This window comes from Staurois parvus, unplaced genomic scaffold (genome assembly GCF_062004578.1).
Source record: "Staurois parvus isolate SC_StPar_1 unplaced genomic scaffold, SC_StPar_1.0 ptg000132l, whole genome shotgun sequence".
Lineage (NCBI taxonomy): Eukaryota > Metazoa > Chordata > Amphibia > Anura > Ranidae > Staurois > Staurois parvus.
The window spans coordinates 2,680,949-2,698,624 of NW_028317928.1; the positions used below are offsets into that span (position 1 = coordinate 2,680,949).

The 17,676-nt window shown below is 43.8% G+C and overlaps 1 protein-coding gene across 1 annotated transcript in view; it reads right to left on the reverse strand.

The window, feature by feature from the left end:
• Positions 1–2,872: 2,872 nt before the first annotated feature.
• Positions 2,873–17,676, reverse strand: part of LOC149466156 (uncharacterized) — a 67,461-nt gene continuing 52,657 nt past the window's right edge. Inside the window, exon 18 of the mRNA XM_089672704.1 lies at positions 2,873–5,962. Within this exon, the coding sequence (XP_089528830.1) occupies positions 5,601–5,962 (362 nt within the window). The 3' untranslated portion in view covers positions 2,873–5,600. The remainder of the gene's footprint in view (positions 5,963–17,676) is intronic.

Here is a 17,676-nt window from a genome sequence, read left to right on the forward strand (position 1 = left end):
CTAAATGTGTGTAAAGGCAAGGGGGGCTGAAAGGTCTATTGATGTTGGCTGATGGGTGTATCTAATGTCACTGGAGGGGATCTATTTTTGCATGGTGGTCTTCTGTTTCAGGGAGGGGGTCTGTTGTTGCTGGCCCTTGAATTGTTGTTGAATGGGATCTACTGTTGAGGGAGGGGTCTATTGGATGCAGAAGCCCTGACCTCTGTCTGCACAGTGCTGTTTGGCCCTGTGCTGATCACGTGCACTCTCCCAGAAAAAAAAGCAGATGGATTGGGGACAGTAGAAGAAAGGGAGGATCAGAGAAGCCAGGATCAAACAGCCTTTTGAAAAAAAAACCTCCCAAGCAATACACACCAAACTGAGCATGTGCAGAGTGTCTCCACACGATATGTCTTATCGGGAGATAAGAGGGGGACACTGGAAGAAGGGGAGGATCAAAGAAGACAGGATCAAATGGCATTTTTACACAATGCAGAGGATTAACCCATTAGGTTCCACAGTGAGTATAACAAGCATGCTTTACAGACTGATTGCACTGTTGTGGGTTTAGGGATACTTTAAGGTCAGTTGGGAAGCTTTTGATGAAAAAAAGGGCAGGGGTAGCTAAGCACTGCTAAGGGGAACATGTCCTAATGATTAAAAGATTTTTTTGAAAAATTGTCCTGTGGGAAGAGGGACTTTTAATGCGGTTTAAAGGGCAACGTAAAAATGACACAATTTCTTTTAATAACATGCTTGGGGGATGACTTAGTCCTGCATGTAAAGTGCAAAAGTGACATAAAAAAGAAAACCTACTGCTGCTAAATAGCAGCTCAGACAGTTCAGAGTTCCACCTGTGTCCAATTACAGCTAATCACATTGTATACAGACTTACCGGTTATCAGCAGTCATTTCCTCACACGCTGTCACAGCTTGAGGAGAGGAGATCCTGAGAATTCTGACAAAGGGACATTTATGGTGATAATCAGGGCACTGATCATCATTATCAGTGCAGCCTATTAGTGCCCATCAGTGCAGCCCCATCATTGCAGCCTATCAGTGCCCATCAGTGCAGCCTATCACTGCCCATCAGTGCAGCCTCGTCAGTGCAGCCTATCACTGCCCATCAGTGCATCCTCGTCAGTGTACATCAGTGAAGGAGAAAAATTACTCATTTGCAAAATTTTATACCCAAAAATATTTTTTTTTCATGATTTTCGTTCTCTTTTAATTTGTTTAGCAAAAAATAAAAACCGCAGTGGTAATAAAATACCACCAAAAGAAAGTTCCATCTCTCTCAATTAATGAAAGCCTTCATGGAATGAAATTGCATACTGAAAATTATCTTGTAAAATTATTTGTATTCAAATCAGTGGGGTCTAGTTAACCCTCCTCCTGCTGCGATCTGCCATATTGTCAGCCTGATATAAATGATCTAGAATAATTTGTTACAGGGCTCGACAAATCCCAGGCTCCAGGTCGCCATGCCATGGTGATTAGAAATGACATCCTCGTGCCTGGGTTCATACACTGCCTCCCATTGACTTTAATGGGAAGTCGCACCCCATAGACTTCAATGGGAAGTCGCACCCCATAGACTTCAATGGGAAGTCGTGCCCCATAGACTTTAATGGGAAGTCGCTCCTCATAGATTTCAACGGGAAGTTGTGCTCCACAGACCTCAACTAGTTAACCCTCCTCCTGCTGCAATCTGCCATTTTGTCAGCCTGATATAAATGATCTAGAATAATTTGTTACAGGGCTCAACAAATCCCAGGCGCAAGGTCGCCATGGTGATTAAAAATTACGTCCTAGCAACTAGGTTCACACACTGCCTCCCATTGACTTCAATGGGAAGTCGTGCTCCACAGACTTCAACGGGAAGTCGCGCCCCATAGACTTCAATGGGAAGTCACACCCCATAAACTTCAATGGGAAGTCACGCTCCATAGACTTTAATACTAAAATGCCTCCCATTGACTTCAATGGGAAGTCGCGACCCATAGACTTTAACAGGAAGTCGCTCCTCATAGACTTCAATGGGAAGTTGACCCATAGACTTCAGTGGGAAGTCACGGCCCATAAACTTCAATGGGAAGTCACGCTCCATAGACTTTAACGGGAAGTCACTCCTCATAGACTTCAATGGGAAGTCGCGCCCCATAGACTTCAATGGGAAGTCAAGCCCCATAAACTTCAATGGGAAGTCACGCTCCATAGACTTTAATGCTAAAATGCCTCCCATAGACTTCAATGGGAAGTCATGCCCCATAGACTTTAACGGGAAGTCACTCCTCATAGACTTCAATGGGAAGTCGCGCACCATAGACTTCAATGGGAAGTCAAGCCCCTAAACTTCAATGGGAAGTCAAGCTCCTTAGACTTTAATGCTAAAATGCCTCCCATAGACTTCAATGCAAAAACGCCTCCAATAGACTTCAATGTGAAAACGCATCTCATAGACTTCAATGCAAAACCTGCAATAGATTTTAATGCAAAATTGTCTCCCATAGACTTCAATGCAAAACCTCCTGTCCATAGCAATCCTATGTGAACACTTATCTCCGCATGCCACTCTACTCTATCACTTGCGAGTCTGGAACGCACAGGTACAAACTCTCACAGGTCCCTTTTTCATAAGGGCACTCAAAACACAATACGTGTGGACCGCATCTGTGTGAACCACCTCAATAGTAACACAAAATATCTAGCCTGTCATGCGATTCTGTGAGTTTCAAAACAAATCCCATACTTGTGAACCAGGGTGGCTCCATTCACACCCGGGCATTTTGGGATTGCGGGTTCGCCAAACACAGGTTCAGGTGCCATTATTTTTCAATGAAGAAACACAAGGCCCTCGGGCCGAATTCCACCTGAATGAAAAGTACTGCAGTTGTGGTGGTTGATAGACATCCCTGTATTACAAAGAAAGATATCCAAACACAACAAAATGTAATAAACAAAATAATAATGTCTACATTTTAACATGCATGTACTTAAATAGTTAGTCTGGCTGAAAAAAGACAGTTCAACCATAAAAAAAAAAAGTTATAATCCTACACCCACAGTTGATCCAGAGGAAGGCAAAAAAAAACACAGCTTGATAAAAAAAAATAATCATTGCCTGTAATTTAGCATTTTATCAGGTATATATTAAAGGTTTCCTCTGAAAATGTCATAATTACCACTTTCAGTCAGCAGGTGGCACTCTCTAAGCCATTGCTTGTCAACTTATAAGCAAATGTAGCCAATACCACCACAAAAGGGCCGCACACAATGTTCAATATACAGTATGTAATGCTTGAGAGGACTGTACAAAACTGCAGACCTAATAGAGGAAATGAGGGTCAGAGACCGGGCCGCTGATAAGGGGGTACCACCGGGCCTCCTGTAGGGGGGTCACAGAATGGGGGGGCCCAGATAGCAGCTTCAGGCTTCATGTAGGGTCATGTGTACAGTCAGTGCATACATACTGTTCCCCTGTGTACATGACTCCTGGGCAGGGGCGGACTGACCAATCGGGAACTTGGGCACTGCTTGAGGGCCCAGGGTCAGGACAGGGGCCCCATGAGATGCCCCTGGTATTTTTCTTAGGCTTTTTTGGGTGTGGTTTGAGTGTGGGTGAGGACACAGGGGCCCCATGATCCCCTATTGCCCGGGGGAACCATGAGTTGTTAGTCCGCCCCTGCTCCTGGGTGGTGGTCACATTATTCCCGGGCTGGGGGGGGCCCATCAGTTCACCCCGGGGGGGTCTAGGGATTTTTTTTTCTTTTTTGGGTACCTGCGGACTTCCACTATCCTGTACCAGTGGGGGAATTGAGCGATTTTTATAAAATTTGCATCATGTATGGCCTGCCTATAACAGGCTGGGGAAAGATAACAAAGCTGCATTTTTTTTTTTTTAATTGGGTAAGCAGGGTCAGGGGGGTGGGGTTTTGAGGGCCCCATCAGGTAGGCTGTATGGGGCCCCATGATTTCTAACAGCAGCCCCGGTCAGAGATTGTGGACAAGATACATTGTTGCTGGGGATATGCTGCAGATGATACAAAACTGGGAACATATTACATTAGAGATCAATGCCATTACCCTTATCAAGGTTTCTACTACGGACTGCCGCTCAGGTCCGAGCGCCACATACAGTATATACCAAAGGGCCACATGTGGCCCTCCGGCCGCAGAGGTCTAAGCAATTCCAGCTGCATTTGCAGGCTCATAGTACAACCATTGCACAAAGAAAAACCATTGCTTCTGCATAATCTGATCTCCCCTGCTCTCCCTCCCGCAAGCAATATTGACCTCCTTTCTTAACCACAGTACAAAGTAGCGTGCTTACAGTAGAAAGGGAATATCCGATTACCTCTCGGGGGATCAGGAAGGAATTTTTTCCCCTGCAGGAGTAAATTGGATCATGCTTTGCTGTTTTTTTTTGCCTACCTCTGGATCAACTGTGGGTGTAGGATTATAACTTTTTTTTTTTTGATGGTTGAACTGAATGGACTTTTGTCTTTTTTCAGCCAGATTAACTATGTAACTATGAAAGCATACACAGTTTACTGTGAAACCGCACACAGTTAACCCTTCGATCGCCCCAAATGTTAACCCATCCTGATCAGTGTGCTTACAGTGAAGCACACACCCCTGCCCCCTAGTAAAACACTTTTTACACAGTTAACCCCTTGTTCGCCCCTCACATTAACCCCTTCCTGCCCAGTGTCTCTAGTACAGTGTCAGTGTTTTTTATTAGCACTGATCACTGTATTGGTGTCACTGGGGATGTCAGTGACACCAAGTCAGTTCCCCCCAGTGTATGAATGCCCGTCGCAGTCCCGCTATAAGTCGCTGATCGCTGCCATTACTAGTAAAGGGGAAAAAAAAATCCCATTATCTATACCGCCATTTGTAGACGCTATAACTTTCACGTAAACCCATTAATTTACATGTATTGGGATTTATTTTTTTAGCGAAGACACGGAGCAGAATACATTTTGGCCTAATTTATGACGAAATTAGATTTTTTACATTTTCTTTTACTGGACATGTTTAATAGCAAAAAGTTCAAAATATTGTTTTTTTCTCAAAATTGTTTTTTTTTTTTTGTTTATAGCACAAAAAATAAAAAACGCAGAAGCGATCAAATACCACCGAAAGAAAGCTGTATTTGTGGGAAAAAAAGGACGTAAATTTCATTTGGGAGCAGTGTTGCATGACCATGCAATTGTCAGTTAAAGTGACACAGCACCGTATCCCAAAAAATGGCCTGGTCAGGAAGGGGGATAAATCCTCTGGAGGGCGAGGGGTTAATATGATTTTTGAATCTTCTGCAGAAGAGCAGGGGAGACTACACTTCAGGAGGGTCCTGTTTCAGAAATGCCATACTCCCTGCACCTATATCCTCAAGGCAGTGTTTCTCAATTCCAGTCCTCATGGACCCCCAACAGGTCATGTTTTCAGGATTTCCATTATTTTGCACAGGTGATTTGATCAGTTTCACTGCCTTAGTAATTACCACAGCTGTTTCATCTGAGGGAAATCCTGAAAACATGACCTGTTGGGGGTCCATGAGGACTGGAGTTGAGAAACACTTCCTCAAGGGGATAAACCAGACAGAATATCAATAATCTTCAAGAGTTTGTGTGGGAACTGTGATGTCTTAAAAGATGGCCCCTCTGTGAAAAACATTTCCCACACTCAGAACAGGAATACGGCTTCTCCCCTGTGTGAGTCCTCCGGTGTATATCAAGATCTGGTTTCCGCACAAAACATTTCCCGCACTCAGGGCAGGAATGTGGCTTCTCTGCTGCATGATATTTTTGATGTATGAGAAGCGTGGATTTTTGTGAATAACATTTCCCACATTCGGGGCAGGAATACGGCTTCTCACCCGTGTGGCAGATCTGATGCTGAGAAAGATGGGCCTTCCGTGAAAAACATTTCCCGCACTTAGGACAGGAATAAGGCTTTTCCCCTTGGTGAGATTTTTGGTGTGTAAAAAATTCTGTTTTCGACTGATAACACTTCCCGCACTCAGCGCAGAAAAATGGCATCTTGCGCTTGTGGTTCCTTTGATGTCTTAAAAGTTGGGATTTCCACAAAAAACCCTCCCCGCACTCCGGGCAGAAATATGGCTTCTCGCCCATGTGAGAATTCTGATGTTTGGTAAGATTGGACTTATCCAAGAAACATTTCCCGCACTCCAGGCAGAAATAAGGTTTCTCACCCGCGTGGCCGCTTTGATGTCCATCCAAATGGAGTTTTGAGATAAAAAATTTCTCACACTCGGGACAGAAATACAACCGTTGGCCCATGTGAGATCTTCTATGGACATGACCACCAGTACAGGAACACCTCTTATCTGTGTGAAGGACAGCACCGCCCGTTACATTCAGAGGTTCCTCAGGATGGGAGTTTGGGGAAGCGGGGTTTTCTCCTAGACAATACTGTGTGATGTCCTCATCTTCTGATTTACAGTCTGGAGTCAAAATGAGGCAGTCCTCTGAGGTTCTCTTGTAGCCCCGCCCATGCACTGAAAAAATAAAGATTATTATTTGACATGAAAAGGTTGATTCACCTAAGCCGGGACTTAAGCAGACCATAGATTATCTACTTCCGGACCAGAGACGTACCCGTACGTCGCTGGACTTCCAGTGGTTATACTGGAGTGATGCCTGCAGTGACAGTGTAAAAATAAAAAAAATACAGCGGGGAAAATAATGATTTTTTTTTTTTTATATTTTTTTGGCCCAACAGTTTTTTTTTTTTTTTTTTTTAATTTAAATATTTATTAATTTTTCATATTATTACAAATTTCACCAAGAAGAAAAACAATAGCACAGATAAATATCCGAAACATTTCTACATTACTCCCTATAAAAACTGTTTCCTCTCCCCACCCCTCTGCATGTTAAACCACTCTTTCCTCTTTAAAGCAAGGAGACATTTTCTATTATCCTAACTTATACTTTCCTATATTTCTCTTTCATTTCAGATTTTTCCCATTTTTCCCATATCGTATAGTAAATCCTCAAATTGTCTTCATGTATATGGTAAAGTTTTTCCATCCTACCAGTCTGGTTCACTCTATTAACCCAATCCTCCTCCTTCGGCACCTCTGTTTTCTGCCAGAACTTGGGTATCAAACCTTTAGCAGCATTTAAATAGTACCATATACCTGTTTCTTTATATTTAATTACTGATAACTCGATATTATGTAAGAGGCATATCGTTGGGTCTAACCCTGTGTCAATCCCAGTTATTATCTCAATCAGTTTAACTATTGACTTCCAAAAAGCCTGAATTTTCGGACACTCCCACCACATGTGAAAAACTGTGCCAATCTCTCCACATCCCCTCCAACACCACATTGAATTCTCACCACTCATCTTATGCTCAACACTCGGTGTAATGTGCCATCTTGTCAAACACTTATAATTTAATTCCACCTCTCTCATACTTACATTTTCGTGAATCAGTCTAAACATCTTTTTCTGTTTATCCTCATCTAAGACCTCACCCATATCATTTTCCCATTTTGTTATAAAAATTAACTTTGTGTTCGTGTCTAATTCAGTGAGTATTCTATATACTTTGGCAATACCGTGCTTCCCATCCCTTCGTGTCTCCAGCAACCTCTCAAACAATCCTTTTTTAATCTCAGTGGTTTCGGGAGATTCCCAATGAAACGTTTCAATTGATGATATTTCCACTCATCTATCCTAGTAAAATAATGATTTGATCCCCTACAGATTTCGTAAGTTGGCCCGCTTACAAAGAAATGAAGGTTCTATCATTTTTATCATCAGTGTATTTTAAATGATAGGGACAGAATATCAACCAAAAATCCAGAAAAAAAAAAACATGATACAAATGTTATAAATGGAGTTGCTGAACAACAAAACTACCTGCAAATGGGTCCTCTGAATCATCCAACATTCTACCCCTCCCCCATATAAATTAACCGCTTGCAGAGTGGGCCAATGGGTGGCACAGTGGCTTAGTGGTTAGCACATCTGCCTTGCAGTAAATGGGTCATGGGTTCGATTACCGACCATGGCGCCTCCTGCATACAGTTTGCATGTTCTGCCTTAGTCTGTGTGGGTTTTCTCCCACACTCCAAAGACATGCTGGTAGGTTAATTGTATTCTGTCTAAATTTTCCCTGTGTATGTATGAATGTGAGTTAGGATCCTTAGATTGTACACCCCTTGAGGGTTAGGGACTGATGTGAATGTACAATATATATGTAAAGCGCTGCGTAAATTGACAGCGATATATAAGTACCTGAAATAAAGAAATAATGTTGACACTCCTCTTATACATGTAAAAATCAGTATTTTATTTTGCTAGAAAAATTCTTAGAACCCTAAAATATGATAATTTTTTTAGCAGAGGCTCTAGAGAATAAAATGGTGGTCGTTGCAATTTTTTATGTCACACCGGTATTTGCGCAACGTTTTTTTGCAAACGAAATTTAAAAAAAAAAACTTTATTGAATTTTAATGCAAAAAACCCACCATATATAATGATGATGTCACGCCGCTTAAATAGATACCTAACATGTCATGCTTTAAAATTGCGCATGCTTGCGGGATGGCCACAAACTATGATGCTTCAAAGTCTCCATATGCCATGCTTTCAACATTTTTACCATAGTTACCAGTTTAGAATTACAAAGGAGGTCTACAGCTAGAATTTTTGCTCTCGCTATAACGTTTGTGGCGATACCTCACATGTGTGATGCAAACACCACACAGCACAGGGGGACAGGGGCGCTTTAACCCCTTCCCGCCGGCGCCTCCTGGCCCTTTAAGAGTTTCAGAAGCTGGGAGGCAGGGTGGGGTTTAGGGTCATGTGACCGGTGTGACACGCCGTCACGGCGGTCACATGATCGGGAAAGGTCCCGATCGAAAGAGGAGATCGGGACCTTTCTGTGAGTACCGGACGTGTGCTGGGAGCGGGCAGGGCGTGCACTCTCAGCACATATGTCCGTTTTTAATAGAACGCAAATGTGCGGCCGCTCAGCGTCTAGGCATAGATGCCGAGAGGCCGCACATTTGCGTTCGGCCGGCATGAAGAGGTTACATTTTTTTTTTATTATTCTATTCAATTTTTTTTCATACTGTCCATTTAATTTTTTTAATCACTTTTATTGCTATCACAAGAAATGTACAACATCAATAAAGCATGGCAGATCCCTACAGCTCTCCTCTACCATTGAAAGTATAAGATACGATGGCATGTATGAAGGACCTTTTTCTTGAATTTGGCATCATAAGAGGCTTTGACATCGATCTGGTACAGGAGTAGGCAACCTGCGACTCTCCAGCTGTTGCAGGACTACAAGTTCCATCATGCCTCTGCAAGTCATAGCTGTAACTGTCAGTTTTGTAATGTTGCAATGCCTCATGGGAAATGTAGTTCCACAACAGCTAGAGAGCCAAAGGTTGCCTACCCCTGATTCTGGTAGAACTTACAGAATGTTTCAGGACAAGTAACACAGTTCAGGAAAGTGATCATTGCCAGCTTATGACAGGACATTTGTTCTCAGTATCCCCCACAAACTCTAGACCACGTGTCAAACATAAGGACCGCGGGCCAAATCTGGCTGCTAGGCCATTTCATGTGGCCCTAGAACCTCTGTTGCAGCTGCGGCACCCCTCGTCTCCAGTCAGTCGCAGCGAGGAGGACAGAACTCCTCCTACAGACCCTGCACCTCTCTGTGCTGCCGTAGCACCCCCTCAGAGGACCAGAGGATGACTGGAGTCTGTTGAATGCTGAGACCAGGGGAGGTAGATACCTCCCCTGGTCTCAGCATTCAGCAGACTCCAGCCCTCCTCTGGTCCTCCTCCAGACCCTGAACTTTCTGCCTCCCAGCTCCATCCCCAGCAGCAGCACAAGGTAAGGGGCGTACACTGTGATGTAAGGGAAGGTGGGGGACTCTTGACTTTTGATGAGAAGGGGGCTGTTGACATCTGATGAGGGTGAGAGGGATTAGGTAATCTGGACATCTAGTCTTACAGATACAACAGGCCCTCAGAGGGCAACCATAATGCTGATGTGGCTCGTGATAAAATTCAATTTGACACCCCTGTCTAGACCAATCAGTGAGTAGTATTTGTTTAAATGGTTGAACTGGATGGACTTTTGTCTTTTTTTCAGCCAGACTAACTATGTAACTATAGTATGAAGAGAGGAATGTATGTAATGTTTCTGACCCACCTGTGCTGATCTCTATAGGAGTGTCCTCCTCTATAAATGTCCCTGTAATTCCATCCTCCTTCATAGACCGCTGATCATCCTTTACATACGTCCCGTCTTCTTCTGCCTTAATCTCAACCTTTGTATCTCTCAGATCTTCACCCTAAACCAACAAAATGGTTGGAAAATACAAGATTTAAAAATGTGAGACCACATATAAATTATCACCGTGTGGGGTCTTGCATTGCTGAGTCGTTTCTTCGGCTTAGGTGCTCCATTCCACCAACCTGATCATGGTGTGTAGAATTGTGATCTTTTTGGGTGCAATCCTGTGAATTCAGAGGACGGGGACATCTCTCTCGTGTGTTTCTGGTACTGCATGGCTCCATCTTAACGTGGAGATCCTTGGACTCCTCCATCACACCATCTTCATTATACTCCTCTTTTACCCCTTCCTTCACAATAAAATGACCATAGTTCAGGTTTCCTTTCTGAATAAATAACAAAAAGATATTTAAAGTGTAAAATGGAACCAATGCAGTGGTGGAACTACCAGGGTCGCAAAGGTCGCACTTGCAACCGGGCCCTGCCGTTTTGCCACTGTGGAAGGAACGGACACTTTCTCACACCACTGTTCCCAAGAAGGAAAGAATCGTGTGGAAGGAAAGGCCACTTTCCCACACCACTCTTCCCAAGAAGGAAAAAATCCTGCTGCCGGAGTTAAAGGTTCCAGGATCAGTGGAAGCTCTACTTCTAATTGCCAAATAGGATTGCTGAGAACAGCACATGCAGCCTTTGCAGAGCCCCCTCCATTCAGACCCTCCTCAGTTCAGAACCCCCTTACCATAGTTTAGGTTTCCTTTCTGAATAAATAACAAAAAGATATTTAAAGTGTAAAATGGAACCAATGCAGTGGCGGAACTACCAGGGTCGCAAAGGTCACACTTGCGACCGGGCCCTGACGTTTTGCCACTGTGGAAAGAAAGGCTACTTTCCCACACCACTGTTCCCAAGAAGGAAAGAATCCTGCTGCCGGAGTTAAGGGTTCCAAGATCAGTGGAAGCTCCCCTGCTAATTGCCGAATAGGATTGCTGAGAACAGCACATGCAGCCTTTGCAGAGCCCCCTCCGTGCAGACCCTCCTCCGTGCAGAACCCCCTTATCATAGTTTAGGTTTCCTTTCTGAATAAATAACAAAAAGATATTTAAAGTGTAAAATGGAACCAATGCAGTGGTGGAACTACCAGGGTCGCAAAGGTCGCACTTGCGACCGGGCCCTGACATTCTGCCACTGTGGAAAGAAAAGTCACTTTCCCACACCACTGTTCCCAAGAAAGAAAGAATCCTGCTGCCGTAGTTAAGGGTTCCAGGATCAGTGGAGGCTCTCGGTGGAGGCGAGCCCTGTGTGTGATATTAGTGGAGGCTCTCGGTGGAGGAGAGCCCTGTGTGTGAGATCAGTGGAGGCTCTCGGTGGAGGCGAGTCTTGTGTGTGAGATCAGTGGAGGCTCTCGGTGGAGGTGACCCCTGTGTGTGTGCGATCATTGGAGGTGAGACAGTGGCGGAACTACCAGGTCACAAGGGTCATACTTGCAACCAGGCCCTGATGTTTCACAATCTGTGGAGGGTCCAAGACAGCAGGAAAGGGTCCCACTGCAAGAGTATTGGGCCATGGAATCATTGGGAAGGGCCCAGGGACCGATGGAAAGGGCCCAGTGGGTCAGGGGAGCCCTTAATGGTTTCTTGCATCAGGGCCCTGAAGGTTCTAGTTACACCTCTGAACCAATGTACAGAATAGGATATACTGTAGCTACCATTAATTGTTAATGATTTACCTGATTATGAGGAGGGATTATGAGATTGTCACATCTCCCTGGCTGGTTCCTGTTATTAGATGGCTCTATTGTGACATCCTTGTGTCTTTCTGAAAACTCGCTCATAGCACCGAACTTCTCATCCTGCTCTTTATATTCTTCTTTACCAAAAATATTATAATTCCCGCTCTGAATATATAATAAAACATTTTAGGTATGAAACAAGCTCGTCTGTAAATGTCCCAGAATTCCCAGCATGCTCACCTCTCTCATAAGCAATTTAATGATCTTGTTAGTGACTCCTAAGATCTTCTGCATGTTGTCCTTCTCAAGTTTTAGGGTGTCACATGGAGGCACTGTGATGGTCACATGATCCTCTGATTTCACAGGACGAAAACTCTGTTAAAAACAATAGTAATATCATGTTAGAATGACAGAATCCTCCTCACCTCTCCAGTCAGGTCTGTTTTATTAATAGAGAGGAGTGGTGTCATGTGACCTCCCAGAATCCTCCTCACCTCTCCGGTCAGGTCTGTGTTTTATTACGAGATGAGAGTGATGTCATGTGACCTCCCAGAATCCTCCTCACCTCTCCGGACAGGTCTGTATTTTATTAATAGAGATGAGAGTGATGTCATGTGACCTCCCAGAATCCTCCTCACCTCTCCCGTCAGGTCTGTATTTTATTAATAGAGATGAGAGGGATGTCATGTGACCTCCCAGAATCCTCCTCACCTCTCCGGTCAGGTCTGTGTTTTATTAAAAGAGATGAGAGGGATGTCATGTGACCTGCCAGAATCCTCCTCACCTCTCCGGTCAGGTCTGTGTTTTATTAATAGAGATAAGACTGATGTCATGTGATCTCCCAGAATCCTCCTCACCTCTCCGGTCAGGTCTGTGTTTTATTAATAGAGATAAGAGTGATGTCATGTGACTTCCCAGAATCCTCCTCACCTCTCCGGTCAGGTCAGTGTTTTATTAATAGAGATAAGACTGATGTCATGTGATCTCCCAGAATCCTTCTCACCTCTCCGGTCAGGTCTGTGTTTCATTAGTAGAGATAGGAGTGATGTCATGTGACCTCCCAGAATCCTCCTCACCTCTCTGGTCAGGTCTGTTTTATTAATAGAGATAAGAGGGATGTCATCTGACTTCCCAGAATCCTCCTCACCTCTCTGGTCAGGTCTGTGTTTTATTAATAGAGATAAGAGTATGTCATGTGATCTCCCAGAATCCTCACCTCTCCGGTCAGGTCTGTATTTTATTAATAGAGATGAGAGGGATGTCATGTGACCTCCCAGAATCCTCCTCACCTCTCCGGTCAGATCTGTGTTTTATTAATAGCGATAAGAGTGATGTCATGTGACCTCCCATAATCCTTCTCACCTCTCCGGTCAGGTTTGAGTTTTATTAATAGAGATAAGAGTGATGTCATGTGACCTCCCAGAATCCTCCTCACCTCTCCGGTCAGCTTTGTGTTTTATTAATAGAGATAAGAGTGATGTCATGTGACCTCCCAGAATCCTCCTCACCTCTCCGGTCAGGTCTGTTTTATTAATAGAGATAAGTGATGTCATTTGACCTCCCAGAATCCTCCTCACCTCTCCGGTCAGGTCTGTGTTTTAATAATAGAGATAAGACTGATGTCATGTAACTTCTCAGAATCCTCCTCACCTCTCCGGTCAGGTCTGTGTTTTATTAATAGAGATAGGAGTGATGTCATGTGACCTCCCAGAATCCTCCTCACCTCTCTGGTCAGGTCTGTGTTTTATTGACAGAGATAAGACTGATGTCATGTGATCTCCCAGAATCCTCCTCACCTCTCCGGTCAGGTCTGTGTTTTATTAATAGAGATAAGAGTGATGTCATGTGACTTCCCAGAATCCTTCTCACCTCTCCGGTCAGGTCTGTGTTTCATTAGTAGAGATAGGAGTGATGTCATGTGACCTCCCAGAATCCTCCTCACCTCTCTGGTCAGGTCTGTTTTATTAATAGAGATAAGAGGGATGTCATCTGACTTCCCAGAATCCTCCTCACCTCTCTGGTCAGGTCTGTGTTTTATTAATAGAGATAAGAGTATGTCATGTAATCTCCCAGAATCCTCCTCACCTATCTGGTCAGGTCTGTATTTTATTAATAGAGATGAGAGGGATGTCATGTGACCTCCCAGAATCCTCCTCACCTCTCCGGTCAGATCTGTGTTTTATTAATAGCGATAAGAGTGATGTCATGTGACCTCCCAGAATCCTTCTCACCTCTTTGGTCAGGTTTGAGTTTTATTAATAGAGATAAGAGTGATGTCATGTGACCTCCCAGAATCCTCCTCACCTCTCCGGTCAGGTCTGTTTTATTAATAGAGATAAGTGATGTCATGTGACCTCCCAGAATCCTCCTCACCTCTCCGGTCAGCTTTGTGTTTTATTAATAGAGATAAGAGTGATGTCATGTGACCTCTCAGAATCCTCCTCACCTCTCCGGTCAGGTCTGTTTTATTAATAGAGATAAGTGTGGTGTCATGTAACCTCCCAGAATCCTCCTCACCTCTCCGGTCAGGTCTGTTTTATTAATAGAGATAAGTGTGGTGTCATGTGACCTCCCAGAATCCTCCTCACCTCTCTGGTCAGGTCTGTGTTTTATTGACAGAGATAAGAGGGATGTCATGTGACCTCCCAGAATCCTCCTCACCTCTCCGGTCAGGTCTGTGTTTTATTAATAGAGATAAGAGTGATGTCATGTGACTTCCCAGAATCCTCCTCACCTCTCCGGTCAGGTCTGTGTTTTATTAATAGAGATAAGACTGATGTCATGTGATCTCCCAGAATCCTTCTCACCTCTCCGGTCAGGTCTGTGTTTTATTAGTAGAGATAGGAGTGATGTCATGTGACCTCCCAGAATCCTCCTCACCTCTCTGGTCAGGTCTGTTTTATTAATAGAGATAAGAGGGATGTCATCTGACTTCCCAGAATCCTCCTCACCTCTCTGGTCAGGTCTGTGTTTTATTAATAGAGATAAGAGTATGTCATGTGATCTCCCAGAATCCTCCTCACCTCTCCGGTCAGGTCTGTATTTTATTAATAGAGATGAGAGGGATGTCATGTGACCTCCCAGAATCCTCCTCACCTCTCCGGTCAGATCTGTGTTTTATTAATAGCGATAAGAGTGATGTCATGTGACCTCCCATAATCCTTCTCACCTCTCCGGTCAGGTTTGAGTTTTATTAATAGAGATAAGAGTGATGTCATGTGACCTCCCAGAATCCTCCTCACCTCTCCGGTCAGGTCTGTGTTTTAATAATAGAGATAAGACTGATGTCATGTAACTTCTCAGAATCCTCCTCACCTCTCCGGTCAGGTCTGTGTTTTATTAATAGAGATAGGAGTGATGTCATGTGACCTCCCAGAATCCTCCTCCCCTCTCCGGTCAGGTCTGTGTTTTATTAATAGAGATAGGAGTGATGTCATGTGACCTCCCAGAATCCTCCTCACCTCTCTGGTCAGGTCTGTTTTATTAATAGAGATAAGAGGGATGTCATCTGACTTCCCAGAATCCTCCTCACCTCTCTGGTCAGGTCTGTGTTTTATTAATAGAGATAAGAGTATGTCATGTAATCTCCCAGAATCCTCCTCACCTATCTGGTCAGGTCTGTGTTTTATTAATAGAGATAAGAGTATGTCATGTGATCTCCCAGAATCCTCCTCACCTCTCCGGTCAGATCTGTATTTTATTAATAGAGATGAGAGGGATGTCATGTGACCTCCCAGAATCCTCCTCACCTCTCCGGTCAGATCTGTGTTTTATTAATAGCAATAAGAGTGATGTCATGTGACCTCCCAGAATCCTTCTCACCTCTTTGGTCAGGTTTGAGTTTTATTAATAGAGATAAGAGTGATGTCATGTGACCTTCCAGAATCCTCCTCACCTCTCCGGTCAGGTCTGTTTTATTAATAGAGATAAGTGATGTCATGTGAGCTCCCAGAATCCTCCTCACCTCTCCGGTCAGCTTTGTGTTTTATTAATAGAGATAAGAGTGATGTCATGTGACCCCTCAGAATCCTCCTCACCTCTCCGGTCAGGTCTGTTTTATTAATAGAGATAAGTGTGGTGTCATGTAACCTCCCAGAATCCTCCTCACCTCTCTGGTCAGGTCTGTGTTTTATTGACAGAGATAAGAGGGATGTCATGTGACCTCCCAGAAGCCTCCTCACCTCTCCAGTCAGCAGGTACATGATCTCCAGGGTAAATCCTAATATCTTCTCAGTCATGTGTCTTGGATCCCCCTCCATCTTCATTCATGCAGTCACGTCATCTGTGATAGTTTCTGTGTAGACAGACAACATTGATAACAGAGAATTATTTGGTTTGTATTATTTGTAAGAAGTAGGGAGGGTAATATGAAGGTCCCCAGTGAGAACACATCATCTGGACTGCTTAGTGTTTGCTATGATTCTTGGGGTCAGGGAATCTCCTACCCTTTGGCCTCCTGGATCACAAGATCCATTTTCCATGTTGGGTGTGTTGTGTCTCAGGACTCATTTGGTTTAGTATTAGATTATCGGACAGGAAAAAATAACAAGGATTCCTCCTTTGGCTTCTTAAATGGATTTGCTCTTGGATACAGCTGTGAGGTAATTGTGATGTCATTGGTCACCCTGATTCTGGATGGAGGAGAAGATCTGAAGAGCATTGGAAATCTTCAGGGTCACTTATGGGGCATTTTCACTTTTCAACCAATGACCTCTGAAAGAGATTAAAAGAGAAGAGAAATTATACTTACCTAGGTGGATGCAGTAGTCCGATGCTGCATCTGTTCCTTGCCAGCTCAAAGTGTGAAAATGCAGCGATCGCATGACCTCTGAGTTCTCATCGCTGCTCTGAGATGAGAGTGGTGACTGTCAGTCACCGCTCTCTGCTCTGCACTCACTGGAGTGCTGGGCTGTGGAGGAGGAGGGAGCGGCTGGTTTAGGTTCTCAGTGACTCCCTGAGAGGCTCAGCCAGGTGCAGCTCCAGACTCTGTTGTGGATTCCAATCCTCGATCCTGGACCAGCTGAGTGATGTCAGCTAGAATTGTGTCGTGGGAGTGCAGAACGAACTGCCCTCCTGTGATCCACGGGAGAAGTACAGCTAAAAGAGCTTAGTCCATACTTCTCCTTCAAGCCTTAGCAGTCTATCCTAATGGATTAGACAGCTTTTATTGGGTTTCAACAGATGTTAGATTCGTTTACATGTGGATCGGAATATACATGTCTTATTGTTATAAACGTAGATTAGGGAGAGCATAAAAAACTATGACACCTTATACAGTTGTGTTCAAAATAATAGCAGTGTGTTCAAAAAAGTGAATAAAGCTCAAAATCCTTCTAATAGCTTTTATTTCCATACACACAAATGCATTGGGAACACTACACATTCTATTCCAAATCAAAACATGAAGAAAAATAGATCAAATTTGTGTTGTTTCTCTAAAAAAATTGAAGAAAAGTGAATATTAGACTGTTCAAAAAAATAGCAGTGTTTGTATTCTTCTTTACAAACTCAAACATTCACTATATAGACTGAAAAATGTTTGAAGATTTTGCTTTCCTTTGAATCACTTAATGAATATTTAGTTGTATAAGCACTGTTTCTGAGAACTGCTGTACATCTGTGTTGCATGGAGTCAACCAACTTCTGGCACCTGTGAACAGGTATTCCAGC